This window comes from Mycteria americana, chromosome 1 (genome assembly GCF_035582795.1).
Source record: "Mycteria americana isolate JAX WOST 10 ecotype Jacksonville Zoo and Gardens chromosome 1, USCA_MyAme_1.0, whole genome shotgun sequence".
In the NCBI taxonomy this organism is placed as follows: Eukaryota; Metazoa; Chordata; class Aves; order Ciconiiformes; family Ciconiidae; genus Mycteria; species Mycteria americana.
The window spans coordinates 69,351,608-69,378,024 of NC_134365.1; the positions used below are offsets into that span (position 1 = coordinate 69,351,608).

Sequence of the window (26,417 nt, forward strand, 5' to 3'; positions counted from 1 at the left end):
TTATCTTAATGTTATGTGTTAGTCACATCTAAGTACTTAGATGCTACAGTAATAGAATGACACCAAGTGATTAGTACAAAACGAATAGATTCTCATTCAAAGTGATTCTGAAGCCTCAGCTGAGCGCTAATTCATTCTGATGGCTTCTGGCACTCCGATTTCAATGTGCTCTGGCTGTTGTACCTCCCAAGGCACAACCGATGTCAAACAGGTATCTCTTAACTGGCTATTGAAGTGACTACCACACAGTGATGTACAAGATAAATAGGTAACCAATAATACTACGGGATGAGGGCTTAGATTAATAGGTTGTCATTAGCTGATTTTCTGCAAATGTAATTAATCTGTAGCATCTTGAGTTAAATTTACCCCAAATCCTTTTTGCAGTGTTGTAAGTGTAATTATATATAGTTACTTTTTTGAGTAGAAAGCATGGGTTATGGTTTTCTGGGGGAATTACCTGTTTCTGATTGCTGTGATGGAATGAATGATGTTTAAATCTGTCTGGTCTAATTCCATATACAATTAAAGGTACAGACCTATTGCTAGCAGTAATTGTGAACATGTTAATTTAAGCAAGGGAAACGTAATCACTGTGTGTACTACTGCCCTCCTTGCAGTCTGTCTAAAGTGAGTTGCTGCTTGAGCTCTGCTTGCTTGCTACTACCTGAGCAGCTGTACCGGTACTTAGTGTCCTAGTTTTGGTGCAACCTGGCCCAGATGATTTTAAATGAGCTTCATACCCACAAAAAGGTGATAATTATAGAGTGTCTGTGATAAGTAGTTTATTTGTAAATAGTATTAACAGCCCAGTGTTTGCAACTTTGTAAAAATAAAAATAATATTCTATAAAAACACCACTGTGCTTTTGTGAATTTACTCTTTTATGGAGCTCACTTTCTATCATTTTTCAAAGTTGTGTTTAACTTGTGTTAGGATACAAAAGTATTAGTGGTCACAAGATGAGAATTCATTGTCCAGCAGTGTAGAAGTCTGTATAATTGATCCTGTGGGAGTTTGGGCACATACAAGAGCAGTTGTCATAGCTGTTTGGTAGCTTTTAAGCATGCTCTTCTTCCAGCCAACTCTTACACTCTTCTTTTTAACTTTAGTTTAGTTATACAAACTGTGTGTCTTTCAGAGCCAACACATAATCAGCCAAACCGAACCAAGAGGAAGCAGAATATTTGAGAAGGCTCCCAGCATCTCATGAATGAACTAACGGAACTCGATAATGCTCGTTCTCCAGAGCCAGGTCTACGGCTCAGAAAAGGACACATGTCTGACACTGCGACGACACAGGCAGCCTTTGAAGAGGACAGCTCTGAGCAGAGGCTTCTTTTAGTGGAGCCACCTCTGTCTTCTGACCAGGAAAATGTAAGTTATATGATCTGTTAGGTTTGCTAGCAAAAATGAGTTTTGACATAAGTGCTTCAGTGCTTGAAATAAGTTCTAGAAGTGTGAATTGTGAACCTACAGCCTCTTTATGCCTGCTAAAGAATTGTAATAAAACCAAGAAGATGCCAGAAATATTCAGTTGAATGTATGTGAACTTGGATGACAAGACGGGGCATAAGTGTAAGTTTACCAGCTTTATATTTTTTTATTCCCTCCTCAGAGATGGGACTCGTACTGGTTTGTTCTCTGCTGAGACGCTGCTCATATCAAAAGATTTTTGTTCTGTAACTTCCAATTAATTATAAGTGAAAGGAGAAGATACTTTGACTCTGGCTGAATGTAATCTGAACCTTGGCTAATTGCTATTGTCTTAGAGATTAGGACAGAAAAATCTGTTTGCAAGCATTCTTGTTGGAAGAATGGCCATACTGGATTAGACCAACCATCCTCAGTGTGCAATATCCTATCTCAGACAGTACCCAGTAGCAGACTTATAAGGAAGAGTGCAAGGATGGGGAAGCATGTTGTGATACTTCCCTGGGACACTCTCCAAGCCTTTAGTAATTGGTGGCTCACAGATTTCCTGAGCCAGTGGCAATGTTTTTGAATTTTTGGTGCATGAGCCTTTGTAAATTTTAGTAGCCACAACATCCTGCGGAAAGGTGTTCCACAGCTTAATTAGGTGTTGTGTGCAGGTAATGTCTCCAAGCATTGGACAAAAGTACTTTCTGGTTAGAGAGTTTCAGAACTGTAATTAATGCTTCTCCCAGGATATATACAGATGAATATCAGCAGAGTTAAGTGGAAGAGGCATTCAGCTTAAGCTCACTATTAAATTTATCACGGCTTAATAATTTTACTGTATCAGCTCAGTTACAGCAACTGTGTGGTTTTAGCCAGCAGCAAAAACATGCTGGTGCTACTTAACGTAGCCTTCAATGCAGAAGAGTTGGGCTGTTGCTGTAATTGCATTTGCCACAGATTCTGGGCATGTGCATGGACCACTATCATGGTTCAGCTGACATGAGAACCTGTATTAGGCTATTTTAACTGCATTAGTTTGAGCCCCTACTGAATTTAGTTTCAAGTGTCCTTGTAATGAGAAGTCAGGACAGGTATTCATGGCTAATAAGCCAAGCCAATGCACTGTAAGTTGTACACTGCTAAAACTTCTATAGGACATTCTCAGTATCATGATAACAGGAAGTACCCGGAGTCTTTGCATTATGTGGAAGGTTGTAAAGGGTGTGTGTAAGGTGCAAAGTGTTAGCCAATAGCTGAATTTGCTAAGGTTAGAAAAAAGAAAAGTTGAGTTGTACTAGCAGATATTTTGAACATACATGTGTTTATTTGACAGTGTGTTTGGGATCATCTTTTTTTGAAGGCTGTTTTCATTCTTGTGTCTGACTTTCCTGGTTGAATAATGTGAGTTACCTGTTGCCTGCAGATGGAATAGCCCAAAGTAAAAGCCCGTAGCTGATTGTGGCCTATAATTCTTTCTGTAAATTTGCTTAGCTAAATAGAAATTATTTGAATGAGTCAGTGTTTTAGAACTTTGGAAATAAAATGGTTAAAGTACTCTCATTCTCTCTTCTGCTTTTTCAGGCGTTCTTAGCATGTGTTAGTCCTTTTTGTTTGTTTGTTTTTGTGTTTGCTTTCATCCTTATGAAAAAAGTATGTGTTTCTTTTGCTTTGGCTCACTACAAATATTTAGCTTTTTTGCATTTGATGTCTTCTCTCTTTCCCAGTCTCCTAAAATGCTGCCACAGAAATTCGTTTTTGCCATTTGGGCCTTGCTGTTCTGTCTTGAACTGCATCGCTTTCTCTGCCTTATATAGCCTTTTTTGACTTTTTTTTTCAGCCTAAAGTTTTATTCCTGTCCTCTGTGATTTCTTGTTTTTAATACTGTGATATCTTTACGTTTTTTCTTCTTAAAAGGTTGAATAATTGATGCTTCAGATGGAGCATCCCAAAATATTCTGCTGTCAAAAGTACCGATATTAGCTTGCCAAATGGCCTTTATTATGTCACATACTGCAGTATTCTAAATAATCTGGAAAAAACATTATGCTATATATCTTGCTCTGTCTTGTATAAGTCTCAGCACAGCTGTTGCTCAAATGCCACCTAGGATTCACTTTTTTGCTCTACTGTACAGTCTGGCTACGTGCAACTGCCTCAGTAGAGATGACTTATTAGTTCAAAAGCATGATTTTCCTCTGGTTTTGAAGAGGCTCTTGTTTACATAACAGTAATATAAGGTTATTGTTCTTCCGTAGATGGCAGTAGTACTCAAGTACACAAGCTGAACATAGCATTATAAAAGGACTCAAGTGGTGCCTGCTATGTTAGTATTCTAGTGACTGAATGCAACCATGTTGAAGCTGACAGTAACAGTCCAGGAATTCCTATGTTGGAGAAGGAGTGTGGACAAGGGTTATATAGTGTCTTGATGGTAGAACAACCATGGTCATTTAATATGCTTTTAAAGTAACCTACCTGGGTGGTTGCATAGCTGTGAACTAAAAATTACATTAAAGATCCTACTTTCTGTAAATTGTGGCATTCACTGAATACATGTAGCAAGGATTTACTAGCTGTATTGAGCATGCTTATCTAAAATAATAATAAAACAGCTACATCCTTCCACCAGTGCTGTTAATCTGCCGGTTTTATAATGATGCTTGTAAGATATGGATCATATAAAACCAATATCCTTTTACACCTGAACCTCTTAGTCTGTATGTTATCCCTTAACTGTGTGTTCTCTCCTAGAGTGCATATATGTTCATAGATTATCCTCTCTTCCAAGTATCTGTTCTAAAGGATAGATACACATCTTGCTATCTTGTTTAAACATGCAGCTAGTTTAGTGGCAGATGAGTGGTGCACCTTCTGTGACTTTGAGAAATAGTGACCGTTTATCTGAATGTTAAGGATTTGGTGGTGAGGAAAGGATCAGCGAAGCTGCATAATTCTTCTCTTTCTTTCAGCAGTTTAAACTTTTTTTTCTTTCTCCAGTTTACATGTGCTGTGTATGTGCTGATAAGGCATTTTTCAGTAGGTGCTTCCCTCCTGTAGCATGCTGGATTGCCTAGCATTTGGGACATAATTTTTTCTCCTGTCCTAGCGTTTCTGTGTCTCAACGGCCTTTGTAATTGCAGCATTGATAGTTCCTAAGGAAATCTGTTTTACTGTGGCTTTGTTAAGCTGACACAGTCAAATGCATGTGACTTCTTATAACCTGATGAATAGGCTCTTTATGCAGCCCTGAAAACCTGTGCTTGACTCTTCCTTTTATACTTTAACCTGTCAGTGACAGGAGGTAAACAAAAGAATCATTTTCTTTGCCTTTATTCGAATCATCAGGCCTTTGTGTTCCTGAATGATGATTCCTTTCATGCAGTTGAGCTGCGTTGTGCAGTTGTCCTGTGTGGCACCACAATGCACCCATGAAGTGGAGACCTGTTGCTCTGAAGTGTTTGATAGCCTATAGTAAGGGTTTGGGAGGATATACGCATAGCTCTCAAATCATCTGAATGGACAGAAGAAATTTGGTCAAATACTCATCTGGATTGCTTCTCAGGGAGCATGGGTTTTGACTTGAAGTGGAACTTACTTGACCTCTGACAAATTTCATACGTACATGTAGCTACAAGAGTCTTTCTAGAGCATAAATACCAAAGTGTCTTGAAGGAGGGAGACAGAAAGATGTAACAGACTTTTCAGGTACAAAAAAAAAGTTTTAGAATGATTGGAAGGTGAGCAAATGAATCGAGACTTTTAACTTGAATCATAGAACTTACTCAAAGCCTTTTCTGTTACAGAAGTGTGTATGTATTATCTACAAAAATAGACTACAAAAATAGTTTTGGTATTTACATAAGGTTGCACGTAAATTCATGGAATTGTCAACTTGTCTTTATGGTGCATGCTATCTGAGTTAAAAAGATTTAGGTGAAGTCTTGAAGGCCAAAGGAAGACATTTGAGTCTTAAGAATAGTCTTTCTGGAGCTGATATTCATAAATTCTGATTGCCTTAAGTTTTTTCCTTTATAGATTTACTTGCAAGTTTCTTGCTCAGTTTGAAACCATGTAGCTTTATTTTCAATCTAGCATTTTACTATTGGTACTTGGAGTTATGATTAAAAACTTGGCTTCTGTATTTGTCTTCTTCCTGCATTGCATTATAGGTTTTGTTGGTAGAGGTTCTCTTCTTAGTGTATATGGGAGAGGCCTGGCATAATAGAATTTGAGGTCCCACCCAAACATGTTTGCTTTTGTTTTAAAGCAGATCATGATCAAAACTTGTTGTTCTGTAGACTTCTTTATCACCTCTTCCTTTCCTCCATTTTTGCAGCTCTTGGGAAAGAACGTTATTTCTTTGAAAGCATGTGAATTGGCATTTTACTTCAGGTCAAAACATCTTAACATCTGAATTTCTCCTTCACTTGCTGTTCTAAGCACTGGAAGTAATGCATATTTTACTCAGACTGCTAGTCACTGAAGTAAGTGCTTGAATCTAGTATCTTTCCCTACAAATACACCTTTTTTTTTTTTCTTTTTTTCTTTTTGCAGCAAAACATTTTGGATACACAGAGGAGAGTATCTCCAAGTATTCCCACTTAAACAGTACAAAGACATGTGATATGTCTATGGAGATGGTTTCCAGGCTCCACAGGCTTGAGCTGGTCAGATGCTGATGCATCCTTCACTGACAGTTGATGTGCCTGGTTTATTAACAGGCTTTTAGGGCTTGAATGTCTGCAGAAAAGACAAAACCTGGTGGTTAGTCAACCATGAGTAGACAGTATTCTGCCCAGAAGGCTGGTAACCTGTGGGAAACAGCCATATCTGTTTGTCTGCCCTGTCTCCCAGAAAACTCATGTGAATTGACAAGAAAGTTGTAATAGGTTATGGCTTGTTGAGTTGCAGCTGGGTTCAACTGTCTCCTATTAGTCTGGAGAGTCTTGGCTCTTTGAGAGGGGAAGTGTTGGTACTCTGCTGAGTTTGCTGCCTGCCAGCTGGTTTTGTAACCATTGCTTGCTGTGCTGTGTGTTGAAACTAGGGGAGGGAGGGGTGGTTTTGTTTATAATTCACTGGCACAACTGTTTCCCTGGACAAGGGTTAGATTCCACAGTTTTTGCCTTTGTTCTCCTGGAGATTGTATCCGCCTGGTTTGGGCAGCAATGGGGGATGTGACGGCCTTTCACAGTGATATAAGAGGAAAATAGTGCTGTACTGGTGGGATAACTTGAATCTTCTTCCAACTGTTTTAGATTGCTTGACTCTGCTCTTATGTTACGTTCAGCAGTACACTTTCAGTCTTTGTTTATTTTTTTAACGAAGCATTTTTTTCAATAAGCCCAGCATGCTTGTTTTCTTTTTCTGCTGTCAGGATTAACAATGACAGAGGAGCAGAAAATGGCACATGAGAATCTTCTGTAGTAGAAGCAATTTCTACAGGCCTTTGCCCAAAGTGTACTGATGAGCATATGTGGGCATTGAGGTCTTTGGTCCTTGTCAAGTACTGGGCATTGACAGAAAATCGGTAGTTGCTACTGCTTAGAGATTCAACAAACCCTTTTCATGTGAAGATATTTAACGAGGGAGCTAGTTCTAATAAAGGTGTATTAGCAAGGTTGCTGAAGCCAAAATGTGACTTTGTCCTAGGACTATTTGCTAAACGAGTGTTAAATGTTAGTGCTTGTTTTTAATGAGTGCCAGCAAGCAGTCACCCATGACCAGTTGTATAAAACTGTTTCCAAGTGCTGTATTAAATGGAGTGTAGCTTTTATAAGAAGGTGACCTACAAAGGAAAAATACTAAACCCCAGGAACCTTCAAGTACTTAACATTTTGACCAATAGTCTGAAAGGGTCTTTGGCACCGCGCTAATGAAAGACTTTTTTTGGTCCCATGACAGCAAAAACAGCTTTGCACACCCTGTGTAGAGGGTGAATGTAGTTAGCCTTTTGGAAGCTGTGGTGTGTCTATGTTTACAAGCCTGCCGGATTAAGAGAGAGCGAAAACTCTAAATGACAAAGCTGTTATTTTAAAAAACTTGGTATGTGCAGAAGTTAGGGGAAGTCAGGGAAAGTTTTAAGGTGCTGTGCTTTTCCAGTTAATTACTTACAACCCAAAGAACATAAGCTGACAAAATTCTGAAAAATGTGCAGCAGGCTTTTAGGAGGCATGGCATGGCATGGCATCACCTATCGCTGCTTTCCTCTTACAAAGGACCGGTTGATAAAAGGTCAGTTGACAGAATGGGCACAGGAGTTGCTGAAAAAAGCAATCTGGCTAGCGGAAAAGGATGCTATGGGACTGCGATTAGAAAAAGAGGTTTTTTATATTAAAGCCTTGAACGTATCTTGGCCATTATGCTGAATGCTCTCGAGTTACTGAATCTGGCATGCTGCCCCAAGAAACATTGAATGACTTGAATGTCATGTTAAACACTATTAATCATTCATCTGATGAGATAAAGATAAACAAGAGCAAGAACTCCAAGTTCATGTCTAGACTTTGTGACTTCAGTTTAATATGGGGGATAACAGTGGTATTGTAAATGCAGCAACATATGTTTCTTAACTTGCATTTTAAAGAGAGAATTGTATATAAGTACTGAGTCATATAATATCCCACGACTCAGTGTTAATCAAGACATTTGCTTTTTCTGAACTATCTTGCCCGTGCTACAATGATGTGTTTGTACCGAGGCAGAGTTCTGTCAGGACACAGATCAAGAAGAGAGTGGGGGAGCATCCATCAGCAGCTGGAGGAAGGAACCAAGAACGTTACGCATCACACTTTGGAAATTCCTATGACAGTAGCTTTAGGGCACCGGTGACATCTTGATGGTGAATTGGCATCACAAACAGTTGAGCTTCAAGACATGAGACTTCATTAACTCCAGAGCTTAATACTACATAAGTATGTGCACGGTCAGTTAGGCCCTTGAGTAACTGAGTGATGACTCTGTCCAAAAAGGAGCCCTAACACAGAAGAGTTCTGCCCTTTCTGGGGTTTAGGAGACTTGTATTGCAGTTATTGGTGGTGTTGGTTAACATGTGCACTTCTGGTTCTGCATCAAATACCATACATGCAACTGATGAAAACTCTCAAATTTCTGAAAGTGCAGTCCTGAAAGCTGCTGGAATTTTTGAGAATACAGCAGCCTATTGAAGTGATCATTAGTTTAATTTTCCCTAATCTGAACATAGCTAGGTTCTTAGGTTTGTTTCTAACTGGTGAACACTACAAAAAGGGGGACTGGAGATCATTTGGTATCCAACTGATATGTGTCGAAAAGAAACTTGGCCTTGAATGTGATCCATAGAAAGTATTCTGTAGTGGATCTCAGTAAAATGGGAGGTGATGCTCCCTTTCTTTTGGTTGCAGTTGCCTGACCTCCTTAAATCCCTTGGTTATCTGAACCAACTTTATTAGGTAATAGGAAGCTCACCTAGCAAAAATGTGAGTGATTTCTGCCAGATTAGTATTGGAACAGCTAATCAACCCAAGGATCAGAGGGGTGCCAGAAGCAGTGTAAAGGAAGATGGGGGTGAGGGAGAAGGGGACCACTTTTGACAGAGTAGGCTTCTTAGGTGGCTTCATTCAAGTCTGACTTTTGCTTCAGTTTGCACACTCTAATGAACACAGATTGACGACGTTTTCTAGCAAAATTGCAGTCTGAAGTGATGAACAAGAATTTGCTTGTCACCTGTGCAAGTAGTAGTCATGTGCAAACTCTCAGACTTCCTAGAAATCTTTAAACTGTCGTCAAGAAACTACAGACCTCAAGAAACTACAGTTTTATCACTTGAAGTCCAGAGAACACAACTTTCTCAAAAGTGGGAAAAGGGTTTCTGGAATCTTTTTCTACTGTTGTGACTTTAATTCTGACAGGCTTTTCCATAGTAAGGGCATTAATAAACAGTGTGTCTGTTAACAGATTTGAGAGCGATAGTATAAAAACTGTTAATCTATGTGAGAAGGATAAGCTGTTGTAGTAGACGAGAAGTATGTTGCATTTACTAGAGCAGGTTTTACTGCAGTTTTGTCTGTAACAGGGTCTTTGGCTATGTGATCTGACCTTTTTGGACTGTATTCAGGCAACAAATTCTTGTACGAAATGTAAACTTTTTTCTTTTTTTTTTATACTTTTGTGCCATTGCTATAAAAGAGGGTGGTTTTAATGTTGAACTTACTTAATGATGGGCACTGTGCAACTGGGCTTTTAGGTTTCTTGCTCTTGTTTGCTCTAGTGCTCTAAGTCTTGGTTTTGGCATTAAACCTTTTCTATCCTTACCAAAGCACATTCTGAAATTCTTCTTTAGAAGAATGATTTCTACCTCTTTCTTTTACCGTGTTATCTATCACTGTTATCACAAAAGAGTCTGCAAAACTTCCCAAAATAAAGTGAATATGGATAAACCAGTAAAACTATTTTTTTTCTTCCGGCCATTGTCACTTGTCCTTCAGGTTTATTCTCTGGTACCATTATTCAACTCAGAATGCATTTATATTTCTGTTGTATAACTTCCATCTCATTAGGTATCTGTAGTATGTTTGTTGGTAGCTTTAACACTATGAATTTGCAAATGGGGCAGGATTAAAATTGGAAGGATTGTTTGGCATTTCCATAGAATTAAGTGTCCAGACACTCTAGAGTGTAAGTATACAGAAGCCACGATTTCTGGTTTGTATGAAAGACTGATTCTGTGTGTTGCTGCATATGTGCAGCAGAAGAATGACAGCTGATGATTGCAACAAGTTTCCTTGTTACAAGTGAATGAGGATTTTTATTTCAAGATACTCTAAAATGCTCTAAAGACTTTACAGAATTATTTAGTCAAAATTTGAGACTGCTTTTAAAAGAAATTGAGTAAAGTAGATGATGTAAAAGAACGTTTGAAACGTTAGCTGAGTGAAAAGCCTTTTGGCCAATGATCTAGAAAGTATGAAGGCAAAAATTATTCTGGAAGCACTTAGTTCAGGATATACTATACTGCATTATAAGTGGGAGTATCAGAGTTCTGTTCTGGGCTCTCATTTCTTGCATGGTCTTAGGCAAGTGAGATTATTTACTCGGTGTGTTCCCCATTTTAAAATGTGATTCTGTGGGCAGAACTTAGAAATAGTTGAAAACAAGTTCTAAAGTGTATGCTTGCTTATGTTGTTATGTTCTAGAAGTATTCCTGAATTTCTGATATGATCAGCCAAAGAAGAGAGAATATGGGAATTCTAAGAGATGAAGAAACTTGTCACAGCAGAAATTTTACAATATGCCTCCTGAACAGAAAAGTGGTATTTTTTCCCTTAAGTCATTGTCTGAAGAATTGAAGGTCAATAGACTCCTTCAGATTTCCAAATGAAAACTGGCATCGGTGTTGCACTCCAATGCCACCATATAGATGTAGATTTCCAGCTTCCAAGAAGCGCAGTTTACACTTCTTTCTAATGGGATGTTACGGGAAGGAGTCGAGAGAGGACGGATGTTCCAGAATGGACCTCATTTTGCCTCCTTAGCGAGAAAAGGACTAAGAAGCTGAGCTGTAGCTTTTTTCCTTGAATGCTAATTTTGCAGTTTAATGGCAGGAAGGAGATAGTAAAATCAATTCCATTTTCTGGCAGTAATCTGGACTGTATATATGATATGAATTCTTTTTATCACTAAAAGAAGCTCAGTAATGATTTGTTTGTAGGCACATTGCCAAAATGCAAAGATTTTGGACTAGTTCATAAATAGCTGTGCTCTTCAAGTTTTACAGTCTGTTCAAATTTAAACCTTCCCAGCATTCTAGAAATGGGGAGTATGTGGAGAGAGGGGAAATGAACATTTTTTGGCTTTGAGTCACTGGGCAATGCAATGGGACTGCAATGAATACAGGCTTTGATTCTGTAAGGGACCTTTTTTCCTGCAGTCCACCCAGTTTTGTAAATTGAAGATTACTAACTTGTTCACCCCGTTCCAGCTGGTCATTGTGTGGTGCTGGGGGAGGGATTCTAGGGTAGCTAAAAGGCAAAGCAGTGCTTCTTGTATCAAGTACATTGCAACTTAAACAGCAGCCTTGCTTTTCTGTAAGGTGTGTCCTTGGAAAGTGAAGATTTCTTTGATTTGTAAGATTATGCAGACTATCACGAACATCTTATCCAGACCCCCGTGGCAAAGGGGCTTGGACTAGATGATCTTTAAAGGTCCCTTCCAACCCAAACCATTCTGTGTTTCTATGACCTTGAGTTAATTATTTATAATATTGAAAACTGAAAATCCTAACCAGAGAGATCCATTAGTAGAAAAAGCCAGTAAAATTGACAGTGTGGGAAATAATGTCAGTGAATGTTGTTGAGTCAGAACGAAACCAAATTTGTGTTTTATTAATATGCTTTCTGGCCCAACAGGACATGTACCTATTTTAGAAGGATATTAAACCTATTTACATCTCGGTGTTGCCTGATGACTTTCTCAATAGAATTAATGGGATAATCTAGGCAGTGAGACTGTATTTAATACTGTCTTATACGGCTGTAGGATCTGCCTGGAGCTGATCAATATTTATATCAATCATCTGCTCTAAAATATTAAATCATTGCCCAGACTTGCTCAGAGGGGGGGTTGACTGGAATGATAAATGAAGGTGAGTAGACAGTACAAGGGACATGGATTATGTACAAAGATTCATTTAGTCAATCAAGTTGTCCTAGTGAGGGCAAATGTGAGGTCATACATAAAATGCGAAGGATGTATACTATGTATTACATAGCAGAGATCTGCATTCTGGATAAGTAAAATTGGGTCAAGAACTGTGTGGTGGGGGAATCTCTTCAAAAGATGAAGCTTCAGTGGCTACTGCAAGCCTGGAGTACAGAAGCGAGTACTAGCATGCCATTTCTCTCTCTCAAAAAACCCCCAAAACGTTGAAGAATCTAGATAGCTCACTGTAGGTTCGAAGAAGTCTCCTTTTATTTATTAAAAAATGAAAGTTTTAAGCAGCTCATTCAGTAACTTGTTGATGGAAACAGTTAATAAGGCCTTACCCTAAGGAGAGAGCTGGGATGTGGGACAAATGCACAGCCAGATCTGACCTCTGACTCAAAGTTGAGGACATTAACCTGAACATTACTGATACTTTATCTGTGAATTATTATGTGAGGTGTTATACTAGATTCTCAGTCACTTTGGGTGGCATTATTGATAAGTAACCTTGACTTTAAAGTTGTTAACCTTGATATGGGAATAGGAGGGAGAAAAAGTGTTGTGGCTTGTAATGCGGAGGAGGCCAGTCTCCATACAGATTGTGGGGCTTTATTGGCCTGGTCACAAGGTGCATGGCAGCTTTCCCCGTCAAGCCTGAAGGGTACAAAAGGCTCATTCTCTCTTTTCTAGCTTTCTCAAACTTGTTTACCTTGGAAGCAAAAGTGTTGAACGGAGTCTCTGATGAGCCATGAGCATTGTAGTAAACAAACAGGAATACAGAACTTCTGTGCCCCCCTTGCTTTTTTCCTAAATGGAAAGCTAGAGTGTATCATAATATGCAGATGATGTGGTAAGTTAACATAGGGTAGAAAACTACCAAACTCGTTCCTATAAAGTTATTAGTGATGTATACTGGCTGAATATCCAGGCTCAGTGGTTTTTTTTGTTTTGTTTTCATAATTCTCTTAGTACACCTTGAGGATATAATGTTTCTCTTTATTTGAATTTTGCTTAAAACTCTGATGTCTGTTACTGCTTTTCTTTGATAACTTGCCTTTGTCTAACTGGCAGAAGTTTCATACTAGCTTCTGAAATACCTTGAAAGTCAAACAAATGAGTAAGCGTCCGTTACTGCATTATGAGCTGAACAGAAGCATCAGTTAAACAGAATAGATCTTCAGATTTGAGCTAAAAATTGAGGTGAAGCATTTATAACAAGGTAAATGGATTCCTCTCCTTGGCTTGCCTTTTATAATCCTAAAATGCCAGATATGTTATAGAGGCATTAAGGCAGGCACAGTGACATTGAAACATAAAATAGGAAGTAATCCTTCCCTAGAGGTGGGTAGGCTGCAAGCCTCAGACTCCATATCTGGGCTTTAATGAAGCGTAACTTACAGAAGCACACCGCTTTCTTCCAAACCTGGTGAAAATATGTGCAACATGGATTAGACCTGTGAGTTGTTCTCAGGTACCTAAGAATGTAATAATTTTTTTGCTGGTTCTTTTGAATTCCTTCCTCAGTGCCATACAAGGAAAAAAGACTTCTTTATTTGCCAAGACCTCAAGTCATAGTTTTGTATGGAAAACAACGTCGTCTTTCTCTGTTCATCTTTCTACAAAGCATTTTCTCTATTTTTCCCCCACCCTAGTGTTCTGAGGATTATAAACACAATGATGAGTCACCTCAAGAAGACGAAGGGTTTATGGGTATGTCACCTCTTCTACAAGCCCACCATGCTATGGAGAGAATGGAAGAATTTGTGTGTAAGGTAAGGGCATGTGGAAACTGTTGAAGTAGTTTCCTTTTTTAGGAAGCTCCAGTGGGCAACAGATAATACCTGCAGCAACTGTGCTACTAATCTGAGGGAGAGCAGGTACACCCCATCCCAGAATGGTCATCTCTTGTTACAACCGGTAACACTACAGCTTCTCAGGATCTCAGTCTGTCATAAATGAATAAATTGTAAAGCATGGAACAATAGGGATTATAAATGAGACTCTAAAGCTGATCATGCAACTGAGGAATTGCTCTTGAAAAACACATGTGAGTGCAAAGCAGAATAAAAGCCTTCTAGTTCAAGGCACTTTCATTTACAAGGTCATTTTTTTCCAGGTTTCTTCAGACTTGCAAATATTTTGCTTTTCCAGCACCACTTGTATCCATTGTAGAATAAGCTTTGTCCCTTACTTGAAAAGAAAACAAGGCTGTACTAAAACTATATCTAAGTAAATCCATTTTAGACTTTGTAACTGCTGACCTTGGCTCAATTTTTGCTACTTTTTAGAGCCATGGGGCTATATCAGTCTCTGGCCCTCCTTTCTTGGTGAAAGGATTGGTGCCCCTTTATACACTTGTTCCTGCTGGTTTTATGAACTATTCTTTGATGTTTTTACAGAGGGACCCTAGTTACTTGGTGGTCTTTTGTGTGGGGGTTGCTTTGGTTGGTTTGTTTGGGGTTTTTTGCCTTTTTTTTTTTTTTTTTTTTTACACTATATATCTTTTCCCTTTTTTAGATGTTCTGTTGGGTGGATTGTGTAAAATGAATTCCCTTCTGCTGTTCCTACCTCAATTCAAATTTTTGGTTCATGAAGTAAACCAGCTATTTTCTTGTTTAATGTGTTTAAGAACCCAGTCTTTAACTGGGTTGGTTATTCTGATTAGTTTTGTTTTCCTTCCATGAAGGAGTGTGGAGAATGGATTTAAAAACTCTGGGCTCTTGTTTTTGAAATTGAAATAAGAATGTAGCTTTTTAAACTTAGTGTTTCAGGATTCTTCAGGCTCGCTCCTGTATTACTAGCCAGACGACAAATCCAAGGAACACTGCAGAAACAACCCCGGTACATAAAGCAATTCCCTGATACCCCTCTGCTTGGCAGTGCTGTTTCTGAAGCCAAACTGAAGACTACATGTATCTTATGTTACTGAAGCAGTGCTAAGAACGCCTGTGCACGCTTTTTTTCATTTGGAACAAGCTGCAAGAATAGATGCGTGCACATATGCTCTCTCTCCCTTTAAAGAAGAAATGTGATGGAATTGAGAGTCATGGATCTGTTTCCTTAACTGATCTGTCACCGTTTGTTTTGGGAGTGTGGGAGGTTGTTTTTTTTTTTTTTTTTTTTTTTCCCAGCCTGGATAAGGGATTGGACACTTTGCACAGGACTCTTGCCACTTCACGCTTTCTGGCCCATATTAGTGCTGATGGGTAGCTTTATTGCTGGACTGCCCCAAATGCTAGCAGATACATAGTCAGATTGGTTCATGGTTGGAAGAACAGACTTTTACTTATTTATTTCTTGGAGAAAACTAGGTGTAGGTTTCTTCAATTAAATGGAAAGGATGAGCTGTGAAAATAACAGAACATGGAAATGAATTAAATGCTTTCCTGTCATTAGCAGTAAAAAAAGCCCAATAGCTTTCCTGTTCAATGAAATGCTGAAGTATTTCTTTCTCTGGTGGTGCAGCTCAACTTCATAATGATACTGTTTCAAATAGGGAACAGCGACTTAAGCATTGTATTTCAAGTGTAAAGCCTTTTTCCCAGAGATGTCCCATCAACCCTTTTCTGTTTACTCATAGATTAACTCTATCACTTTTACTAATACGGGTTTTCTGACTTTTGCCATGCATCAGTGGAACTCAATTCCCTGCATCTAACTAAAATCTTCTAACTTCTAGGTATGGGAGGGCAGATGGAGAGTCATTCCCCATGATGTTCTACCTGACTGGCTAAAGGACAATGACTACCTGTTGCATGGACACAGACCACCCATGCCTTCCTTCCGCGCTTGTTTCAAGAGTATCTTCAGAATACATACAGAAACTGGTAACATCTGGACACATCTTCTAGGTATTTTCAGTTTGCTCTGATGCTAATTGGTTTAATAGCTCTCTTTGTTTGAGGGCAAGAAAGAAAGGGGTGTAGGGTGGTCAGCATTATCATTCCATTAGTAGCCTGTTAAATTAACAGGTTGGTATCTCTCTCCTAATTTTATCCCACCAGGTTTGATTGGGACTTCCTTAATTATGGCATTCAATACAAAGGAATGATTTCCTGATTGTTAATAAATTACCAGTAGATATTCTTTATTCCCAAGTGTGTAGGTGTTAATTGAGATCACATTTCTTGCCACAGGAACACACTTAAGTTGCACCTTGCATGAGTGGCTTTCAACTTGCAAGGAGCTGTGAAGGGAAGGGGTTTCTTTGAACTATGCCTTTCTCTTTTTACATTTTGCAACAGATTTTTATCATTGTTGTAGAATGTCCAACGAGTTGTCAGGCATCTTGCAAAACAATTTGTCCTGGTTTTGGCTGGGGTAGAGTTAACTTTCTTCCCTAGTAGCTGATACAGTGCTGTGTTTTGGATTTAGGATGAGAATAATGTTGATAACACACTGATGTTTTAGTTGTTGCTAAGTAGTTCTTACACTAGTCAAGGACTTTTCAGCTTCCCATGCTCTGCCAGGTGTGCAAGAAGCTGGGAGGGGGCACAGCCAGGACAGCTGACCCAAACTGGCCAAAGGGCTATTCCGTACCATAGGACGTCACGCTCAGTGTATAACCTGGGGGGAGTTGGCCAGGGGGAAGTGATCGCTGGTGGGGGATGGGCTGGGCATCGGTTGGCGGGTGGTGAGCAGTTGCATCACTTGTTTTTTCTTGTGTTTTGTGTCATTCCTCCCCGCACCCTCCCCCCACCTTGTTGCTTTCCTTTTCATTACATTATTATTGTTGTTGTTGTTGTTGTTGTTATTATTATTATATTTTAATTCATTCAATTATTAAACTGTTCTTATCTCAACCCACGAGTTTTCTTACTTTTGCTCTTCAGATTCTCTCCCCCATCCCACCAGGGGAGAGGGTGAGCGAGCAGCTGTGTGGTGCTTGGTTGCTGACTGGGCCTAAACCATGACACAATTAAAAATACAGAGTCCATGCAAGTCTGTACTGCATCAGTGTGAGACAAAAATGGGGTTGGAATGCATAACTGAAGTAGGGCAGTACTTTATTCTGCATGTGTACTGCTGGTTGTCATGCAGCTCTTATGTTTAGCGCTCCTGTACATTAGTCATGCTTATAGAAAGAAAAGCTTTCAATATGCATGAACTTGACACCTTTCTGCCTTACTGTTTTTCAGGATGCGTGTTCTTCCTTTGTCTGGGAATCTTCTACATGTTTCGGCCAAACATGTCCTTTGTAGCACCTGTGCAGGAGAAAGTGGTTGTTGGATTGTTCTTCTTGGGAGCCATACTCTGCCTTTCCTTCTCATGGCTCTTCCACACAGTTTATTGCCACTCGGAAGGTGTTTCCCGGCTCTTCTCCAAGTAAGTGCCTAGAGGACAGGGTAGGCCAAATAGGAAACAGGTGGGAAAACAGGGTTGGGATTTATGCCTGGAGTCCCAGTGTAGGAGATGTTCATTGCACGACTGCATGTACTTTGGAACAGAGTTGAGCAGAGACTCAGTGCAGCTTCTTCTGATTATTGTTTGTTTCAGCATGAGTTTTTGTGCTGTCATTTTAGTCTTAAAACTCCTTCATTTTCCGCTGTTTGGCAGGCGTGTGCATGCATCTTCCTGCTGTCGGAAATACACCTAGAGCTTAGTTGCAGGACTTTGAATTTTTAACGCAGCTGTCACTTTTTGTCATTTCAACTATTCTGAGTAACTTTGAATCTTAAACTTACATATGTAAGACAACTCCACAATGTGTATCAAGATGTCTTGGTCTTTGGTTTTACTATGCATTCTTTTTTGGCTGATTGATAAATATCTCCTATTTCCTAAGATTACTCAATTTAGGATTGTGTAATCTGCAAGACCACCTCTAAAGTAACCCAACAATTAAAATCCCCTACTGAAAAATTAACTCCATCTTTTGTAGGAGCATTTTGTCAGGGTGTGGTAAAAAGCAATGGCTGTAGGAATTCCTTTTCTTCACTGGTGTACAGAAAAACAGTGTTTTATTCCCCAGTGGTCACTTAAGCTGATGCCTAATTAAGTCATGCTTGTTGGTGTCCTCGTTTTGGCTGGGATACAGTTAATTTTCTTCCTAGTAGCTGGTATAAGGCTGTGTTTTGGATTTAGGATGAGAATAATGTTGATAACACACTGATGTTTTAGTTGTTGCTAAGTAGTTCTTACACTAGTCAAGGACTTTTCAGCTTCCCATGCTCTGCCAGGTGCAGAAGAAGCTGGGAGGGGGCACAGCCAGGACAGCTGACCCAAACTGGTAAAGGGCTATTCCATACCATACGACATCATGCTCAGTATATAACCTGGGGGAAGCGATCGCTGCTCGGGGACAGGCTGGGCATCGGTCAGTGGGTGGTGAGAAATTGCATTGTGTATCACTTGTTTTGTGTATTCTTTTATTATTATTACTACTATTACTACTACTACTACTACTATTTTCTCTTCCTCTGCTGTCCTATTAAACTGTCTTTATCTCAACCCATGGGTTTTACTTTTTTTTCCCCAGTTCTCTCCCCTATCCCACTGGATGGGAAGGGTGAGCAAGCAGCTGTGTGGTACTTAGTTGCCAACTGGGGTTAAACCACAACAGTCAGATACTAAAGTGGTTGTGTTGGCTGTGCTCTCACAACGTACTGTGTGCCCTTTTTTGTGTTCAGAGGACTCTTGTGCTGCTTTTTTCCCTCATCTGAAGCTTAAATCTGAGTTTCCTTCAAAATGCTTTGGTCTAAAGGCTGCTGTATGTATTGCTGATGACTGCCCAAAACTGGCCTTACTAGCTGTCTATCAAGGTAACTCGTTCCTGTAGGAGGGTATTGGTGGAAGAGTTGCCATCAGGAAGTAAGTTGCAGTAGTGAGAATAACTTCATTTTGCAGTGAGTAGTCGTCAGTTGGTCTGCTAAACAAGAGAGCGTTGGTATGAGGACTTCCAAAGGTTAGCATTTCTTATCAAACTGATTTTTGTTTCCTTCTAGGCTGGATTATTCTGGCATTGCACTTCTCATAATGGGCAGCTTTGTACCGTGGCTGTACTACTCCTTCTATTGCAACCCTCAGCCTTGCTTCATCTACTTGATTGTGATTTGTGTCCTGGGCATCGCAGCCATAATTGTCTCACAATGGGACATGTTTGCAACACCTGAATACCGGGGTGTAAGGGCAGGTAAGACCTGAAGTTAATTGTTCTGCTTCTTGACTGCTTTTCCTCCGTCCTGCTTGCCACTTGGAAAAACCCTCTTGGGAAGACTTAAGAGAGCTTAATTTTACAGAGAGCTAATATTCTTGGATTGGGAGCTTGATGGGTTTTCTTTCAGCATTGATTATATACAAATGGATGCACAGATAAGGGCTGGTGCAAGTCCTGGAAGTGCATTCCTGAAATGGACAGTAACACATGCAGTAGGAAAGGTAGTGCAAAGTATTTCTAGCTATATCTAGCAACTTTGCTCTCTCAAAAAATGACTGCTTGGTGTGTGTATGTGTATATTGCTTCTACTGTTTGTCTTTTTGTAATACTAGGCTCAGACACTAGCAAATCATTGAATGATTTAATTAATCTGAATGATTTGCCCAGATAAATACATATTTAAGACAAAGAGCCTAGTTTTTCTTTTCACATGATCAAAAGAACAGAAACGGATTTGGTTTCACATTCTGAGGTAGGAAGAAAGAGGAAGCTTTAGGGGGCAGCTATGGAATCTGAACACAGCTGGCTTGAATAGTAATATTTCTTGTTACTTAACCTGCACATGCGGTCTACAGTAAATCTAGATTTACTGGACAAGCTATGGGTGTACCTTCAGAGAGTTCAGCCTTCTAAACTTAAAAGTCTGTGGATGGGGTGTGATTATTCCCCCCATCCACACTTTTTGTTACAAGATTTCTGTACTTGCTGCTAAAATCTAAATGAATAAACCATGCTCTCATATATGGCAGATCAGATGAGCCTCAGATGCTACTTTTCTGTTTCCTAGGACTACTTGTACAGTATATGATAAATAATCTCTTTGTCGTCTCTCCTTGTTGTCTTGCTCTTGAGAAATTATGGTAAAGTGAGACATAGTTCATGTAGTCTCAGTGCCCTCTACAGTCCAAGATGTGTAACTGGCTTAAGGCACATTAAAGCTGGCAGACACAATCATTAAATGAAATATTTCAGTATCTGCTGCAACATATAACTAAGTAGGTTCTAGTATATGAAGGAATTCTGTGCATTCTTTAACTTCCTCTCCAGTAAAGCTCTTCTGGGGACCTCCAGCTTCAAGAGTTGTCACCTTTCCGCTGCTTTGGCAAATACTGAGTTTTCCCTACATAGCTTTTGTGTTTTCATTGTCTCCCTTTACCGCCACTGTGTTCAAATCTGACTCTCCCGCATTTTCTTTACCTCCCAGGAGTATTTCTAGGTCTGGGTCTTAGTGGGGTTATTCCCACCCTGCACTTTGTCATCTCTGAGGGGCTCCTGAAAGCAGCCACAATGGGGCAGATAGGCTGGCTGGCACTCATGGCATGCCTGTACATCACTGGTGCTGCACTATATGCTGCCCGCATCCCGGAGAGATTCTTCCCTGGCAAGTGTGACATCTGGGTGAGTCTACAGAATGACTGGATGAAGAGACCAACGTGAAAGCTGGTTCCCCTTGAGGCTGGAGGATGTTGTGTCAATGTTTTCTTATCGCAAGTATCAAACTGCTGCACCAGAAGCATAGGGTCTTAAGGGGCCAAACAACTGTGGGCTCTCTGAGCCCAGCTTACTTGGTGCCTTTCTTGCTGAGTTATCACAAGCTGGCTGGTCTGAGCTAGCTGCTGGTGTGCAAATTCACCCTGGCACATCTACTAGATAGCTTTAATAGATGGGTAAGCCACTTTGCAAACCTTTTTGTGTGTGTGTTGAGGATCCTGCAAACACACATTTTACCTTGCTTCTGTGCAGAATAGTGCATGGTTATTTCTCTGATGTTCAGTGTGTTCTCTGTGATCTGTACCATGTCTGGCTCCTCATCTTGTGCAGCCAGTGGAAACGCTGGGTAGAGATGGTTAGACTTTGGAGAGATCTCTGGCCCAGAAGAAGGCAAAGTGGGGTGGGTGGGTGGGGAAAACTAGGGATGAGGGATAGGATCATGAAGACTGTAGAGGGCAAATATGTGGGGAAGATGTGAAGAAAAATTGGGTGGAGCAAGAGCAGAGATGAGGGAAATGGACCTTTGGAAGGCCACTGTACTTCCACTAGGATAGTTTAAGGCCCCTCAAGAAGATTACAAGTGAGAATGAGACCTGGGTTGTTTGAGTGGCTTTTACACAGCACCGGTTTGCTAAATTTGTTTAAATGGCCAAACAAACCCTTGTTACAATAATGAGCTCGGCTCCAAAAGCACTGGGAGTACCAACTCTTTTCCAAGCTTCCCATGGAGCCTGCAAATACACATTTGTGTAAGTTTGTCAAGAGCATTATCCATATTGGTATGGCTTCCCTCAAACAAGGGTATGCTTTGTCATGTAGCTCCCTCATGGTTTTCATTCTGCTGTACTATAATCAATAGCATCCTGGGCATTCATTCAGAACATCTGGTTGTTTCTAGGTTTTAATATAATACCCTTTTTTTCTGTTCTGTTTCTCTGTGGCAGAGAAATAAAATAGCAACATTCTGAAAACCCACCTGGTAAAACTTATGCCTGTGACCAGAGCAGAGTTTGTACCCGTTAGCTGTATGAGGTAGCCCTTTTTAGTAATAAACCACCAGTGTGTGTTGTGGAGGAACTAATTTTAAAAGTGTCCTGCTTAAGCGTTTTGCCCAAAGCTCTGAATTATCCTTGTCCCTTCACAAAGATGTGCTATAGCATTTATGTATATAGTTGTTGACTGACCAGCTGGTTAAGATGACTGAAGGAAAGGGTGGGGCGTGTGTGTGTAATTTGATTATTTTGCTGATGATAGGAGAGGGATGGGCTTTTAATACCCAACTTGGAGAACTCTGCAGCTTGTGGTTTGAAGTACTGCTACGTGTTACTGTGTACTTCAGCTGAATGTGTGGCTTTTTTGGAGACAGGGTAGCACTAGAACCCAAAGTACCCCGGCTGAACAGAAGTGTTTTCTTTTCCGCAGTTCCACTCCCATCAGCTGTTTCACGTCTTTGTAGTGGCTGGCGCTTTCGTGCACTTCCACGGGGTTTCGAACCTCCAGGAGTTCCGTTTCACAGTTGGAGGAGGCTGCACAGAGGAAGATGGGATGCAGTAAAACCAGCCTTCAGTCCAAGACCGTAACCAAAACAGTACCGCAAGCGCGGTTGAAGCATACAGGCTAGCGAAATGAATACCTAAGAAGAATCCAAGTTTCAGCTGATGGGACATGGAGCTTCATGGGGATTCTGACTAACCAAGATAAATTCTATACCTCAAGCAATGGAATGAATCAATTTGAAGACCAGGAAATTCTGAAACCCTAATTTATTCTTGGGATCTACAGATTGAGCTACAGAGGACCCTTCCAAATCGGCTTCTGTTCAATGCCATATTTATTTGTAGAAGTGGGGAGGGATAGCTTAGCAGTTTCCTTTTTTTTAAAAAGAAAAAAAAATCAAGGTTAAATTTATATCCTCTTGGAGGGTTTGGGAGTTGATTTTAGATGCTCTTTTGGGAGAAAAACAAATTGTAAATAAGATTTCTAACTTTCTGTTTAAATAAAATTTATATAAATGTTTTAAACAATGGGTGGGGGGGGAAAAGGGTTTTTGTAAAGAATGCAACATGCAAGTACCACACACTGTTTCAATTTTGCACAAAATAAATGATTGCAGGAGGACCAGGTAAAATTCCCAGGAGTGAAGCATGTTGGCCTTGCAGATTTTCCTGGTGGCCAGCATGCCCTGGGCAATGCGGGGTCCTGGCCAGCACTTGGAGTAGGTTCAGTATGTGTACACAAGGGTTGTGAAGGCTGGATTAATCACGTTGTCATCCAGATCACAGTGTTAGCAAGTTTATTTACTCGAGTAACTTGAAAGATACATCTGCGCCCTGCCTAAGTGTGTGGGATGGCTGCCTTCCAAGCTTGTGTGGCCTGTATAGTTTTGGATAGTGGATCTTATAGTAAGTTGTTTTGGTTCTCATCATATGAATTGGAGCGTGATGGGATAACTGCACGTGAAATGGCAAACAGTCTGACTCCATCAGTGCCTGCCTATACCCAAAGGCCCCCATTGAGTAGATGGTTGCCATTTGCAGGCCTGCCCTGTTTTGTCTGAACAGATGATGGTAATGCACTTGTCAAAAGATAGTTGAGCATGTGAGGGGGAACAGAGGTGGGGTTAAGATGGGCTGGAAAGAGGAAGCTGTGCACTCCAGGACTTGGAGTTAACAGTTACTGCAGACCTCAAGCACATTACCTTCTCATGTGTCAGGCTCCGTATGTCAAGGGAGTTTGCAGGTTTTTTCTTTTTAAGAGGAAAATCCACAATCAGCCCAATGCAGTTACCTTTTTTTTTTTCTTCTTTAGGTCTGCTTCCCATCTGTGCTTTAGCAATGGGACTGCTGGTATTTCTTAAACTTAAAACTAAGAGTTCAGTTGGATTGCTGTGGAGCAGACGCACCTCCTGTATAAGGGGAGGTATATACCCTTCTCTTGTGTAATTGATGTACCTTGATCTTTGGAGCCCCGTCAGAAGCTAGACTGAAGGAGAATCTTTGGAGTCGTAAGATGAAGCTTGAACGTTTTGTTTGTTATGGCACAGGTATTGCTTCGAGTGTTTAGTTGGAAATTCAGAGCAATTACCTCTCATAGATGAGTTAAACAGCTCATAAAATGGTGTATTTCACAAGGAAGGAAGGTAAAGGGTGGGGTTTTTTGTTGTGGGTTTTTTTGTTTGGTTTGTTTTGTTTTGTTTTTGTTTGTGTTTTTTTTTTTTTTTTTGTTTTTTTTTTTTTTTTTAAGACTCCTGCAAGTTTGAATTTTCATCCTTCAAGAGAAAAATGTGGATTGCAAAGATCTCCCCCTGCCCTGGGTATCACAGAGTGTGTTTTGGGGAGTTACGTTGCCTAACGGAGTCAAGTAGAAGCAGAATGCCTTCTGAAAGTTGACTGGATATTAAGGCTTCACCCCTCAAATGGAGTCCTTGTAAAGCCTCTGAGAGCAAGGTCAGCTGCAGAAAGAGGTGCTGCAGCAGAGTCTGCGAGGGACGTGTTCTCAGTAGGATAACTACACTGGATGCCTGTAGGGCCAGAAGTTGTTTATCACAGGTCTGCGTGGTACTAAAATGAAGTAAAGAGCAGTATTAACTTGGATGTGAGGGCTAATAGCACTGGCATCCCTGACAAAGATGTAGAGTTGCCTGGCAGGAAGTATACTGGTGTCTGAGAAAAGCGTGGCGCATATCAGAATTGGCGTTGTCTGTAAGGCGCTTTGGGATACCTCTGTAACAGTACCAGCAGAAGTGGCAGTCTCCATCCTGGATCATCCCACGTTCACTCCTTGAAGGGTGATTGTAACCTGGTCCTACACAGCACAGAACTATTACAAAAAACACAGTACTCCACCTGCTATTCTTAACCCAGTCAGTCTCTCCGTTTGAGAAGTTTGTGTGTTCCAATAAAAACAACCTAGCTGTGCACTTTTCTGTAGCTCTTGCTGAGAACTCTTCCCAGGTTGGCACCTGAATGCCTTACTCTCAGCAGTCAGAGGCTTGCTTGCTCTGTGTGCAGGTTATTGCCATAGAATAGTTAGGACCTACAGCTTCTTTCCTTCCCCATTAAATAGTGGCCTTGTTCAGTATATTTCTTTTTAAAAATTGCTTACTGTTGAAAGCAATGAAGCACATTCTGGGGTTTTGATGGTTGGGGACTCCGGTGATGGTTCCATATAAGATGGGATCTTATTACTTGCTGTATTCTTAACTTCTGCTAATAAAAGAACCAAATGGAATATTGTCTAGTTTGGGTCTTTCTGTGCCGTGTGTGAAGCTTGAAAGAGTCGCTCTCCCTTTCTTCCTTCCCAGTGCTCACAGGCAACACTTCATAGGTAAAAGACTTCTGCTGGTGCAGAAACCAAACTGATGCCTAAAGGCTTGTTTACGTATGGTTGAACTGATGCTTGCTGTGTGCCTCCTTGAGCAAAACCCAGTTCATGTGACTGAAACATTAGTTCTGCTACGTGGCATCCTCTTGATGTCTATAATTCACATCAAGATTGTGCCTGCTCTTGCCGTAAGATTTCAGTACTGTTTAACATATATAAACATTGCAGCAGACAAAGGTGTCCGTGGACCGTGCTGCCTCCTAGTTACAGTGCTAGTCTCGAGGGAAATTTGTTTTTCCAAAGTCTAGACTTTTATTTGAAGCCCACTGGAGTTGCCAGTTGTAGTACAGGACAGATAGTGGTGTGGGGGAAGGAGGTGTTATGTGTGGCTGGTGCCACCGCTTCATGAAGCTGCTTGTCATAAGAATTCTGCTGACATACAATTATTGTGAACCTGCAGAGAATGAAAAGCCTGGGACAACATTTATCCTGTCCCATGTCTGCTTGTTTATGATCTCTGCCATATTTTAAAAGTAACTTGAGGACAAAGTGGGATTGGTGTTACTGCTAAGTTTCATCTTGTGTTTTGGAAAGCTTAGCTGAACCCATGCTGTAGAGTGAGGGCATAAAGCTGCAGCGTGGTCTTGGGGCTGGCTAGCCTTTGTCAGCTCTCTCTCTCCATCCCCCAAGCCTCCATCCGAACCTAGGCTAGCTATAATTTCAAAGGTTATCTATTTTTGCATGTTTAGAGATGCTAATTTTCAGTGGCTCAGTTTTCCAGTTCCCGGTCTTGCAGATTTTAGAGCAGACTGCATGTGTACTGTCCCCTTCCTCGCTGCAAGGTTTCAAAGGGCTCTCTCTTACCGCTGCAGGTTGGGTGCCGGGGGGCAACAGGCAGACCAGGGAAAGGAACAAACTGGCCAAGGAGTCAACCTGGGTGGAGCGTGGTGGAAGGAGCAGAAACTGATTTCTGGACAGTATTGGAAAGCCAAAGGTGAAGCACTGGGGGGTGAGAGCTTGTGAGGAGGAAAATGGGCAGGAGGGACTGAGGGTGTGAAGAACAAGAACTGGAGGGAAAGAGGCTGCGTGCTGGAGACCTTGGTTGTTGTGGGCAAATTTTCAGGTGAGTTGAGATTGGGAAGAGATGTTTGGGAGGCCAAATTCCTGGTGTAGGGGAAACACCTCCCAGCCTTTACCCAAGTAATGGATTCATTGTCTGTTCCTGGTGTGCAGGGGCTGGCAGGAGTGGGAAGGAGTCGGGTTTGGCTGGGGGGGGAGTGGGGCTGGTGCCGACCGGAACAGCCTGTGCCTGGAGTGGGGCATTCTGCTCCTTCATCGCTGCTCCTTG

The 26,417-nt window shown here is 40.8% G+C and overlaps 1 protein-coding gene across 3 annotated transcripts in view; it reads left to right on the forward strand.

The window, feature by feature from the left end:
- The window catches only part of ADIPOR2 (adiponectin receptor 2), a 47,702-nt gene extending 22,726 nt beyond the window's left edge, over positions 1-24,976 (forward strand). For all 3 annotated transcript variants that reach the window (XM_075504456.1, XM_075504466.1, XM_075504475.1), the window contains 8 exons: positions 1,142-1,377; positions 13,752-13,871; positions 15,779-15,950; positions 17,238-17,424; positions 19,044-19,231; positions 20,460-20,653; positions 22,169-23,928; positions 23,990-24,976. In XM_075504456.1, coding sequence (XP_075360571.1) covers positions 1,210-1,377; positions 13,752-13,871; positions 15,779-15,950; positions 17,238-17,424; positions 19,044-19,231; positions 20,460-20,653; positions 22,169-22,300 — 1,161 coding nt within the window. In that variant the 5' untranslated portion in view covers positions 1,142-1,209 and the 3' untranslated portion in view covers positions 22,301-23,928; positions 23,990-24,976. The remainder of the gene's footprint in view (positions 1-1,141; positions 1,378-13,751; positions 13,872-15,778; positions 15,951-17,237; positions 17,425-19,043; positions 19,232-20,459; positions 20,654-22,168; positions 23,929-23,989) is intronic.
- Positions 24,977-26,417: the final 1,441 nt, after the last annotated feature.